The sequence below is a fragment of the Mirounga angustirostris genome, unplaced genomic scaffold (assembly GCF_029215605.1).
Source record: "Mirounga angustirostris isolate CCGP_5_RB_7025 unplaced genomic scaffold, mMirAng1.0.hap1 SCAF_8, whole genome shotgun sequence".
Classification (NCBI taxonomy): domain Eukaryota; kingdom Metazoa; phylum Chordata; class Mammalia; order Carnivora; family Phocidae; genus Mirounga; species Mirounga angustirostris.
The window spans coordinates 14,672,730-14,685,901 of NW_026991716.1; the positions used below are offsets into that span (position 1 = coordinate 14,672,730).

The window sequence follows — 13,172 nt, forward strand, 5'->3', positions numbered from 1 at the left end:
AATGAAATAACTTGGTCAGAAAAAGTCACTGCCTTTCGATCTCCTTTCCAAGTTTATCCTCCTCTATCCAGTCACTAATGATGACAGTCTTTCTTTGTCTCTAAGGCAATCTTTGGCTCTCTTTTCTTTCCATTCGATACTTGTTCCCTAGCTCAGCTCCTACATGGTCATCACTCTAACGTGGATATGTAAAGACCCAAGATTTAAGCACCCAGTCCAGACCTCTTCTTTGCATCCCAGATATTCAACTTCCAGCTTTGGGTATCACAAAATCAACTCCAATCCACACCTAAAATGAAAATCATTTCTCCCCCACCTTCTCACCCCTTCCCCCCACTCCTCCAAGCCTGCCACTCTTCCAAAGCACTTGTCTCAGGAAAGGCCGCACCATATACCCTAAACCAACACTAGAGCGTCCAACGTGAAACTTGTCTCTCTCCCTCCTAAATCCAACTGGTCATTAAGTCCTGTCACTTACTCCTTAGAACATCTCCCAAATCCATCCATTTCTACTAGCAAATATTAGCCCAAGTTACCATAATCTGCACATGGCCTAACCGGTCTTCCCGGAGCCACTCAGACCCTTGTCTAATTTGCTGGGCAAGATGAAGGCCCAGCGAGGGTCCCACCTTTGGTGACCTCTCCAGCCTCAGCCGATACTGTACTCCTAGCTCTCCACTCTCTCGCTGCTGGCTTCCTAGCTTTCCCAGCCTGTTCATCCCTATTTCTTCTACCACAGGGCCTTTACACAAGCTGTTTTGTGGCCTGGAGTGCTCGTTTTCTAAATGCTTACTCCTCCACTAGATCTCAGTTCAAACTTCTCTTCCTCAGGATTGCTTCTCTGATCCCTCAGACTGCATCAAGTGTCCCTCTCATTTTCCCAAGTACATTTTCTTCACTGCCTTTGTCACAATTGTGATCCTACCTGTATTCTTGAGTTTTGATTGTCTGCCTCTCCCACTAAACTGAGCATGCCACAGGGTCACTGACAAGGTCTGGTTTTGCTCACAGTTACAGATCTCCAGAGCGGGTCCAGCTTCTGCATGGGTAGGCATTCAGTAGCGGGTTTTTTTTTTTTTTTTTTAATTTTTAAAAATATCGCGTTGCTCACGGCGCTAGGTATGCGGAAATGCTTAGAAGCACAAAGGGAATGTTGGCACGTGGCAGATCTCCAGGGCCAACCCCCTACCGCTTCTGATTTTCTGTCAAGAGGAAATAAAAGCATAACTCAGCGGCATCTTCATGGTTTATTCCTGCCAGTTCTATTTTTCTATAAATACAGTCCTCATTTTCAAGGAATTTGGAGAAGACGGTTGCAGGGGACTATTTTGGGGGAGGCGTTGCCTGCTCTACTTTGGAGGGGATGTTATCATTGGTCTTTGTTCCCAGCAGCTGTGGGGGTGCGCTGTGGACACCCACTGCTGACCCCATGCAGGAAGCTGGGCGTGTCAGGCTAGCTTCTTTGCAGTCCCCGGGCCCGGCCTCGGAGGACAGACTGCAAAGCATGTAAGGATCATGTCCCGGCGGACCTGTTATTTTACCTTCTGGCCATTACTGTGTTTCCCGAGGGCTATGATGCACAGCTGTTTTCTCCTCCAGGGTTTTTGCCACCATCTGGAGCTCAGTCTCGGGGGCTTACTGCTGAAGGCCTTGTCAGGACACTGGCCTTCGGCCTGGAATAGGAAGGATGTATGAGCAGCACAAGGCACGGGTAGGCAGAGTGTTGAAAAATGCATACAACCGTTGGTGCCAGAATTGAGGGAAGTGTGGAGATTATAACTTTCCAATGTCGTTTTCTTATCGTTGTGCAACTTACAAAGCAGTATTTCTGGGCGTATCTTTGAAGACGTGGTATACCCAGATGCACCTGTCCCATAACTCGAGTTACAGGAAAACTACAGGATTAGCTAATGATGGCACATTGTAAGTGTAACTCACTGTGGAAATACAAACAGGCCAAGGATGCACTGCGTCCACGCCCTTTGATGTGTTTTTTAAAAAAGTACAATTTTAAATACAAATGCATACTATAATTGAATATATGCACTTTGTCTTTGTATTTAAAACTGCAGACATTATACATATGAAAGGGCATTACATATACACACACAGATAAGACAAATACATGCATACCAGCTAAAACTGGCCAACCGTTAACCACCCCATAATCAATCAGTCGTCCTGTATATGTAATATTTAACTTTTTTTTTTTTTTAAAGATTTTATTTATTTATTTGAGAGAGAGAGAATGAGAGAGAGCACATGAGAGGGGGAAGGGTCAGAGGGAGAAGCAGACTCCCCGCCGAGCAGGGAGCCCGATGCGGGACTCGATCCTGGGACTCCACGATCATGACCTGAGCCGAAGGCAGTCGCTTAACCGACTGAGCCACCCAGGCGCCCAAGGTTAAATATTTTTTTTTCTTTTTTTTTTTTTTTAATAGTCTTATCTTAAGATACCATTGTCTAAAGGAGTTCTGAGGAACAGTGTTTTTTTGTTTTTTTTTTTAAGATTTTTTTTATTTATTTATTTGAGAGAGAGAATGAGAGAGAGAGAGCACATGAGAGGGGGGAGGGTCAGAGGGAGAAGCAGACTCCCCGCCGAGCAGGGAGCCCGATGCGGGACTCGATCCTGGGACTCCAGGATCATGACCTGAGCCGAAGGCAGTCGCTTAACCGACTGAGCCACCCAGGCGCCCCCTCACTGTGGTTTTAACTTGCATTTCCTAATGACTTATGGGTTTGTTGGACATTTGTATATCTTTCTTTTTTCTTTTTCCTTTTTTTTTTTTTTGAGAAATGTCGAAGTCTTTTTTTTTTTTTTTTAAAGATTTTATTTATTTATTTGAGAGAGCGAGAATGAGAGAGATAGAGAGTACACGAGAGGGGGGAGGGTTAGAGGGAGAAGCAGGCTCCTCGCCGAGCAGGGAGCCCGATGCGGGACTCGATCCCGGGACTCCAGGATCATGACCTGAGCCCAAGGCAGTCGCTTAACCGACTGAGCCACCCAGGCGCCCTGTATATGTAATATTTAACTCTTATCAATGCATAGGAAAGTTTGTGCTTCAAAGTTTTACTTGAATATATATACAATTTATCATGTTAAACATCCTTATGTTGTCCACCATTTTTTTTCTCCTTTGGGCTAAGAACTGGCACCGTAAATTTCTCCAAAAATAAGGAACAGTATTTCTGAATCCAGTTAAACACAAAGGATACTCTAGTGCAAACCACTGACTTTTTAAAAAAACTAAAATAGCTTCACTCAGTTCATGTACCCCTCCATCTATTTGGACATAAGGATATTCCATAGTATACCCTCAACATTTTCTACTTCAGGAGCTAAATGTCTCTTTAAAAAAAAAACAAAACCTACATACAAATGTCACATTCAACTGCCAAATTAATCAGTTAGGCCAGAGAGATCACAAGAACTTGCTAAGAATAGTTAATGATAAGAATGATTCAAACTGCAACTTTGCCCATCATATGTTTTAATTTTTTCCCCCCAAAGAGTTTTAAAGGAAAACAATGATCAACCTTTTAATGATCCACGAGTCATCTGATGTCCTTGTATTTGCATTTGTCAAAGGACCAGTTTTCCAACATCTTGAAGAAGTCGGCAAGAAGCATCCGAGCTTTACCTTAAGGTCTTGCCAAACGGACACAACAAACCTTTTGATTTGCCAGGAGGAAAGGCATCTGCCACACCATCATTCAGGGATTCATGCTGATGAAGGGCCATTAGTTAAATAAGTGTTTGTGTTATTATAAGCCATTTTCCACAGCAGAGTCAGGAAGACCATTGTAAAGGATCTTGAGGAAACTTCGTGTTTTTTGTTTTTTTTTTTAAAGACTTATCTATGAGAGGGAGAGAGGGAGAGAGTGAGTGTAGGGTGAGGGGCAGAGGGAGAGAATCTCAAGCAGACTCCCTGCTGAACATGGGAGCCCAATACGGGCTCAATCCCACCACCTTGATATCATGACCTGAGCCGAAACCAAGACTCAACCAACTGAGCCACCCAGGCGCCCTGAAACTTTATTATTTTTTCCAGGGTTTACAGAACACTCCCTTTTCCATTCTTCAAGTATCTTACACCTCACTTTGTCTAAAGGATATATTTAAGATTTCTCCAGAGGCAATGGTCTAGTTTTACCCTGGGTGGGGGGACACAGAGGAGTCATCCATTTAGGGTTTAGCTTGCATGTCAATCTCTCAGCAGCGTTTAGCAATGCATGAAAGGCCTACAGGTTTTATTACACCTGTACAATGACCCTGAAGGTGCAGAATGCAGAAGGTGAAGGGACTTAGTCCCAGGGATGACAGTTTTGAGATTTCTGGAATTCGGAGGTTTGTTCTCATCTCACGAAGTAACAGATTATAGCAACATGACACTGGGGCTTCCATCAAAGGAAGAGTCAGAAAACATCAACTGGCAAGGTCCATGAGAACTGTTTCAGATTTCAAAGCTTTTTGCAACTTTCCTATGTTTGCTATTCTCTTTCATTCCCCAAAGCAATTAGCATTAAAATTCCCAGATCCTGGGGCGCCTGGGTGGCTCAGTTGGCTAAGTGTCTGCCTTTGGCTCAGGTCATGATCCCAGGGTCCTGGGATCGAGCCCCACATGGGGCTCTGTGCCCATCGGGGACTCTGCTTGTCCCCTCCCCCCACTAGTGCTAGCTCTCTCGCGCTCTCTCTCTCAAATAAATAAAATCTTTTAAAAAATAAAATAAAATAAAATTTCCAGATCTGCAGACTCAAGTTCAGGTACAACCAGGAGCCCTATCTCCTACTTCATGGTTAATTAGGGGTTGAGGAAGAGGGGAAGGTGACCAAGAAACAGAAGAAGTGATGATTCTCAGGAGGAGAGTGGGCAGGTTGAGTTTTTGAGGATGAAGAGGACGGAGCAGATGAAAGACTGGAATGTCGGCCTGGAATGACCTGGGCATTTAATGAGCAACATCAGAACAAAACAAACAAAAAGCATCTGCATAGCTGTTCCATCATCTTCTCTCAAACCCGACGGGGTGGGGGGTGGGGGTTGAATCAGACCTATTTCTTTATACACTTCCCTCTGCACACTCCTACTCATTTAAAATAGATCCACATAGCATGCCACATAAACTCATAATTTTAAGTCATGTAAAGTACGGTTCTTAGCCCTATTCTACAGATGAGAAAACTGAGGTACAGAGATAAATAAACTGAGCAAGGTCATATAACTACCAAGTATCAGAGCTGGTGCTTGAACCCACACAGACTGACTCCACAGTCTAGGCTCTTCACCCCTCAGCTAGGCTGACTTTCCTCCAATTCTTTTGCTGCCCACAAAGCCATGAACTATAGAGTTGTCCCTGCCGATACAGTGATGCTTGGTTTTCATTCTCCTGTGTCTTCCTGCCATGTCCAACAATCGTTCATTCAAGATTTTCCCTCCATGGAATAACCTATTCTCATCTGCCAAAGACCATATGTAACTTATTCTCTGCTGTGTATTGATTTTTACCACAACAGTGAAAAAAAGGGCTGAATAATAAGAAATGGGTCGTCAGTGGTGGAATAAAAGCATTCAATTACAGAAAAGGTGGAATTCTTTTTTTTTTTTTTAAAGATTTTATTTATTTATTTGACAGAGAGAGACACAGCGAGAGAGGGAACACAAGCAGGGGGAGTGGGAGAGGGAGAAGCAGGCTTCCCGCCGAGCAGGGAGCCCGATGCGGGGCTTGATCCCAGGACCCTGGGATCATGACCTGAGCCGAAGGCAGACGCTTAACGACTGAGCCACCCAGGCGCCCCAGAAAAGGTGGAATTCTAAGCTCAGATATTTACAGATTGTACACAAGTGGCGGATCAAAACACAACAACAAAAAAACCTGAGACATAAGGAAACACGCAGGATCTGAAAGCCATTTTCAATTGCACCCAAGATTTTTACTCAACACAAGAGCAATCCTCAGGCTTGATTGTTTCCCCCCTTTGATTCAGATGGTCTACAATAATTACATTCTAATTAACATACGGAGTTGAAGTCAACCAACTCCCAATGAGAAATGAGGGAAACAATCATCTTACCTGCAGATGTGTGTTTGAATTTCTCACTTTTCTTCTTTCTCCACTTCCAAGGCTTGAAGATCCTCCCCAGGTTAGCAAACTTACTTCTCCTCCGGATGGGAGGGGTGTGGGTACCTGGGACAAGGGAGTCTGAACGCATGGCCGCGAGTCTCTCCACTTCCTCAGCTTGTTTTCCCCCCGAGAAAGAGATGGAAAGAGAGAGAGAGAGAGAGAAAAGTGTTAAAATGGGATCCTCACAGATGGCCAACGTTTTCCATGGTTACAGATAACAGAAACCACATGACTGAAGTTCTGTTTCTCTTTTTTGCCTTTTGGAATGGAAGTCATCCCAACGTGTTCTCAAGTCTGGAGATAGTCAGCCAAACCCTATGCATCTGGAGCACCCCAAATGTACCCAACACCTCGACTTAGACCTGAGAAGGAGGACAACGAGGTTGAGGAAGAACAGAACCCTCTTGATACATCAAGATTCCCCAGTGAGGCAGGAAGAGGGCATCAGAAGAGTCAAGTGACAGTCTGTAACTATTGGTCCAGCAATCTCTCAGATAAGACTTGGCAGATGCAATCACTATCACACCATCTGCTGAGAAAGGGAGGGAGAAAACATTTCTCAACGGTCTATTTCCAAGGCCAATGCCTCCACCACCCACAACTCTTCCTGCTTTGCCCAGACCCAAAGCAGCCCCCGGATCTGCAGAGGGAATGTCTCCACCCAAGCCTGATTTTAGAATCACTCACCCTTCATGAGACTTTACAACTGCCTTCATTCCTCTAGGTTTTCTCATTCTTGGTATTTTGCTTTAGCAATAACAATATTATTCTTAGAGGTTGGGAGGTGAAAGTGACTTGAGGAAACATCTAGACTAAATCCCAGTCACTTCATGTGTGAGGACATGAAGACCTTCAAACTCATCACGCCTAGTGGATCCTTCCTTGGAGGTCACAATCTTTCATCACTTGTAAAGAAACAAACCCTTTTCCAACTTACATGAGAATTTACATATCCCAGTGAGGAAAATATATTGGATTTGAATTTTTAAGACAGAAATAATTAGAAAAAGAAACCCCTTGGCAAAATCAGGAGGGTGAGAGAGATTCACTGTTCTAGAAGGTCAGGTTACCCCTAGAATTGTGGTGCTGATCCGAAAGCACTCTCTTGGGCTTCTAACACCATCTTCAGAGAAATCACTCAGACTCTTGCAACACAGGTTCCTCAAAAGCTCAATCTCACAGTCTGGTCGTCTGCCTATTGTCCCCTGACACTGTTTTAACTCAGAGACTCACGGATTCAAGAAATATATATATGGCACCTCCACCATGTGCCAGGTAGTGTGCTTGGTGACAGAGATGACGGGTTGGCAAAGGCTCCCAAAAACAAGACTGAAGGGAAGTCGATGGATTTGGGAGATGTCTGGGAGCAAAGTCAACAGGGCCTAGTTGGGTGACCTGAGGGAGAGGGGGGAGATTGTTCCTGATGCCCAGATTCGTGTCACTGATGGACACAGGGAACACAGGACAGGTACAGGTCTGGGAGTGAGGACGGCAACCATTTGGACATGTTGCGTGGTGATGGCCCTCAAACCTTTGACTACATGGTTCAACACATGGCAGCTCCTCTTTTCAACCCTTGCATTAAGTGACAACACAATGCCCTAACAGGCACTGGGATCGTTTCTGGGGCAGACACACAAAAGATCTGGACTTGAGTGAGCACAGAGTCGAGGGGAGGAGACACGGGGGTCTCCACTGCACACCAGGAGCAAATACACAGAATTCAAAGGAAGCAAACAGGAGAAAGAGACTAATTCTCCTTCAGGGCACTGGAGTCCCACAGGGGATGGACTTTCTGGCCAGATTTTGAAAAAGGAGGAACTGTTCCCCCCACATGGGGAAGACAGAGAAGTAGACCCCTGGAAGGAGAATGGAACCAAATGAAATGGAGAAGGCTGAAAGAACATGGCATGTCCAGAAACCCATTAGCTCTTGAGTATCACTTAAGCTACATGAGACAGAGAGCCAACGGTGAGGGACGGGGGCTGGAGGAGTCTGGAGCTCCATCATGCAAGCTTTGGAAAGTTTCTATAGGCATTTGGGTTTTATTCTATAAGCAGAGGGGAAAGGACAAGAATGTGAACATAGGCACTGACATTATGACATGCAACAAATATGTACCGAGTGCTCACTATGTATCAGATGCTTAAATCATGTCAGTAACAAAACCGCTAAGAATACTGACTCATGCATGGAGCCTTGGCTGGGAGGGCAAGGGGCAGAGTGGATAAGGCACATTACAACTAAGTCAACTGTACGCTATGTTAGAAGATCTGTGTTTTGGGGGAAAATGAAAGAAAAAGTAGAACACAGTGAAGGAGATCAAGAGTGTCTGGGTGGGGGACGGGCTTCATGTTAATTAGTGTGATCGAGAAAGCACAGTTAGATTTATTCCTAGGACTAGCAGTGTAACAGCAATGGGAGCCTGAACTGGAAGACACAGGTGGCAGAGAGTAATGAGGAGGCCACTGCAATCCTCTTTAGGGGAAGGGACTGGGATGCAGGTAGGGCATGCTAGAAGGGACCTGAGAAACACCGAGATCCAGCCAGGTGGCAGAATCACAGGCTCTTGGCAACTTTCCAGATCAACATGAGGGAAGACAAGGAAGTGGGGATGGCTGAAGTTTTTGTTTCAGGACTGGGGAGACAGTGAAGACTTTTTATTTTAAGTAGGTTCCATGCCCCATGTAGAGCCCTACATGGGGCTTGAACTCAAAATCCCAAGATCAAGACCTGAGCTGAGATCAAGAGTCGGACACTTAACCCATTGAGCCACCCAGATGCCCCAAAACTTTACATTTTTTCAAAAAAGACTTTGATTAGAAAAGGAAGCAGCAGAAGAGGATGGGAGGTGGCTCCATGCCAAATAGTGCAGTTTTTCTGCAAAGTATCTTTGGAAGTTTGGATTTCACGTCTTAGGGTGATGGAGAGAACAACTGAAGGGAAATCTGACCGGATGCGGGAGGAGAGACTGGATGTGGACGGTGGGCTCAGCTGCCAGGGGAGGGGGAGGGAGGCTGAGTCTTCAGGGAGGAGAGGAGGAGGTGGGATCAAAAGTACATATGTAGGTGTTAGTCACCGGAAGACTCTATTCTGAACTATGGTTACTGGAAGACTTCATTCCCAAAGTCTGGATGGACCAGGTCACCATCACAAGGATCACACATCAGATGGGGGCCGCCTCAGGGAGAGTAATCAAGCAGCAGCGGGGGACCGGGGGCTGATGGGAGGAAGGTACACATTGAGGACACTTTGAGTAAATTTGGGCTGCAGAGGGGCTGAGGAGAAAAGGGAAGAAAACCAGCTCCAGTGAGGAAGGAGAAGAACCTGAACGGAACAAGCCAACAGCCTCTGGAACCATGCTGAATTTGGAAGTTATTCTCTTTAAATGGTATCCATGGAGCGCCTGGGTGGCCCAGTCGGTTAAGTGTCTGCCTTCAGATCGGGTCATGATCCCAGGGTCCTGGGATCGAAACCCGCATCGGGGTCCCTGCTCAGAGGAGAGCCTGCTTCTCCCTCTCCCTCTCTCCCAGCTCGTGCTCTCTCTCTCCCTCTCTCTCAAATAAATAAAATCTTAAAAAAAAAAAAATGGTATCTGTTGCTTTGAGTAGGTGCTTCTTCAATGATGCCCAGTAGCTGAGTTGCCACGGGGGGCGTGACAGATGTGAGAACTATGGGAAAACCAAGGGGGTTTGGAGTCCAGGAAGGAAGTCAAGACGGTCTAGTGATCTGATTTTCACAAGATCGCTTTCTCTTTCACACTCATTACCTGATTCCCATTTCTTACTTCTGTTTATAACCTGAGTGTTGCTTGTCCAGATTTTGCAAGTCCCCAAACCTCCATTTCAAACCCCGGTCTCTGGCCTTCAATCCTGTATTTTATACTATTTTGAGATAGAAAGCCGGCTTCCCCAGTAGCTTTCAGTGGCTTCCCATCTTGGCCCCAGGAACCTCCAACCGAGTGGCCGGCCCAGAATTATCTGCTAGTGCCTCTCTAAACACACACTGCAGCCAAAATGGAAGACTTGCTCAGCAACAGTCCCATCCTGGGACCTACGGATCCCAACAGGCTTTGGGGGGCCATCATACCACTGAAAATACATGCACAAGTTCAGGTATATCTGGGTATCTATCTGCATGTGGTTGGGAGAATTTCCATCTTTCTTTTGAGTCTCTAGTCTTAAGACACAAAAGATAAAAATTTTAAAAGTATCCAGTATGAGACCTAAGTTGAGCCAACCTGAAACATCTTCTATTAAAGGTTTGATAAAGAGATTATATGCTGAATCCCTCAAAAAAAAAAAAAAATAAAGATATGAGTTATTCAGGATTGGTACTGGGGTTTGCTCTCACAGTTGGCATCCAATAATAGTTTGTTTAAGAAGTGAATGAATGGGGACATCTGATTCAGTTCATTCATACACCTCTTGAGAAGTATAAAATCAGTATCGCTAGCTACCTTAAGAAAAATGCACCACCAGGACCAAAAAGCTGTTTCATGATCACATCTTAAAAAAATGAATAAAACCATTCCAAAATTACCGCATTAAAATAATTAGAAGAAATTAGGAGCGTCTTAGAAAAAACCTAGAGTGGCAGGAAGCTGACAGAGCATTATAAAGGCATAATTATAACCCCATAGTTAAATGGATCTTTAATAAGTACATTATTAAATTCAAGTTGTTTAGCTCTTAAGTACAGATTATTGAGCAGACTGGATTACTCTAATTGATTTATATTTTAATCATCCCCATTACGCTTTTCCCCAATTCATTTGGCAATAGGGGCTGACTCCCAACCTGGCTGCTTCACCACCAGATAATGAAATTGGAAGGTTTACGAGCGAGGATTGGCACTCTAGAGTAAGGATGGGAAGAAGAGCAACAGAAAGTAAAACCGGGCTCAGAATAAAGTGGTCTCCAACCTCGCAGGAGCATGGGGGAGAGCGGGATGAAGACAAGGGGACAGGAAGGGCATACAGGCTAGGTGCATTGATAAAAAGAACCTTCTTTTGAAACAGACGATGAAAAGGCTGCTATGCCCAAGCCCACTGCTCTCAAAGGTGGCCTCCTCGTGGGACAGAGAGAGGAGACAGGTGTCTGGAGAAACTGCTCACTTCGACACGAATCAGCTCGAGTGTCAACTGCTGGGACAGAATGCTGAACCAAAAGGTAGGAGCCCAGGCAGCCAACATGCTTCACACATGTGCAGGAGAAAGGGGCGGCGGGGGGGGGGGGGGGGCTGGCCAGTGGAGATCTGGGGGTCTTCCCAGCACCTCCATCCAGGTAAATGCTTTTCGAGCGACGAGGCAGCCTGGGATTCCTTTCATGACAGGTCTGGGATTCACTTTGCTCAGAGGGAGAGAAATGGTTGGGACGTGATTTTCCTGTCCCTTGAGAAAAGCAAGAGGGAAGAGACTTCACCGAGGCCGGATTTGAATGACTAGAATCCAGGCACCTGGGTCTGCGTGTGCCCTGAAGCCCAGCCCTACCAGCAGCCTGGGGTTGCTTCTGGTGGGCTCTCAGAGCGTGCCATGGGAGTGGGGACCAGGCAGACACCTCAGTTACACTCTTACCACTATATTTCTCACGGTGGCCTGGCCTTCAAGGCTTATCCAAAGGAAGAACCAACTTTGGTGTCCTAGAAAATGTCGTCCGCGTTCCCCCGAGAAGAAAGGAAGTCACAGTGCTGAGGCCCAGTCATCAACGGAAGACAGAGAAGCCAAGACATCTGCCCCCCACCCACTCCCCAATGCCCTAGATCTCTCCAGGTGCAAGTGCTCCTTAGATTTTTGGAGGACCTGAGATTCTCACAAATTGGATACCTGCTTCTCAACCCAAAGTGAACTCAGAAATAGAAGGCTTATGGAGCAGGATCTGCTAACATTCACTTCTTCCAATTGCATCAGAAGGGGTTATGTTTGCACCACATTTCACCATCGTAGGAGTGGTGGCCAAAGTTCGGGGCGGAGGTGAGGTTCGCTGCTCAGTTAACGACGCTCACCCGCCCAGGGCCTGTCTGCCTTCGGCTGGGGTGGTTACCTTCTCCCATAGCTGCAGAAGGCTGGCGCACAGGGACCCAGCCACGCAGGACATTCCCCACGCCTGTGGCTTCCCCGCTTTTAGGGAGACACCTTCAGTTTCACCGAGGTACCTCATGGCAGGGATATGAAGGATTCGTAGGATTCCTCCAGAGTAAGAGGGCAGTATCTTCCCCTTTTCACTCCCGAAGTTACACCACACTGTCTCAGGGAGGCCAGAACTCTTTGGAGAACTTCTGTCCAATCTAGGACTGATCTGTATTAATTATGAAGTATGTTTAAAAAAAAAAAAAAAGGACGGACACATTTTTATTCTAAAAATCAGGAGCTCCTGCCCTGTGCATGAGCTGAGGCGTGGGAAGAAGATGGGGAGGAGGGGGCAGTGGGGACAAGGGGTGGGCTTTAGTGGAGGTGTCCATGGGGGCACATGGAGGCTCTTTTGCACAGAGAAAGTTACCTGGTTTGGAGAACACATACCAGCCTAGAAGAAGGTGGGAGATAAAACAACACGGCCCCATTGACCATGGGGTCACTAAAGGGTTCGGTCAGACACAGATATGCTGCTGGAAAACACACTGGTGTCAGCACCTCTGAGTATGAGGATCTCTGGTATTCTCACCCATCTTCTCGCTCTGCCCTTTCCTTGACCTTCACTGCCCTTACCCAGTCTTCCAATCTTTGAGCACCACCCTCTTCCCCATCCCTTACCATTGGTCAAAGATGGATCCAATCTGCTCATTAGACATGATGAGTATGTGAACCCGATACTGGCCTAGCCCAGTGTTAATGGGAGTACAGCTGCATTTAACAAAAGGGTTCATCCGTCTTAATCCAAAGTTGGCTTGAGTGTTGCAGGCCCCGGTGAGGAGGGGGGAAGGAGCTCTGTGTCCCTCAGTTTTCTGGACACACAGGTGGCTGCCTTCTCTACCTGGGAACCACCAATTACACCCCACAGGAAACCACGCTCACACTCTGGACACAACCCTCAGACACCATCATGACATTTGAGTC

General features: G+C 46.1%; 1 protein-coding gene across 9 annotated transcripts in view; it reads right to left on the reverse strand.

Annotated features, from left to right (window-relative positions):
* The window catches only part of PHACTR1 (phosphatase and actin regulator 1), a 316,524-nt gene that overhangs the window by 212,863 nt on the left and 90,489 nt on the right, over window positions 1-13,172 (reverse strand). For all 9 annotated transcript variants that reach the window (XM_064597166.1, XM_064597170.1, XM_064597167.1 and 6 more), the window contains one exon: window positions 6,071-6,235. In XM_064597166.1, coding sequence (XP_064453236.1) covers window positions 6,071-6,209 — 139 coding nt within the window. In that variant the 5' untranslated portion in view covers window positions 6,210-6,235. The remainder of the gene's footprint in view (window positions 1-6,070; window positions 6,236-13,172) is intronic.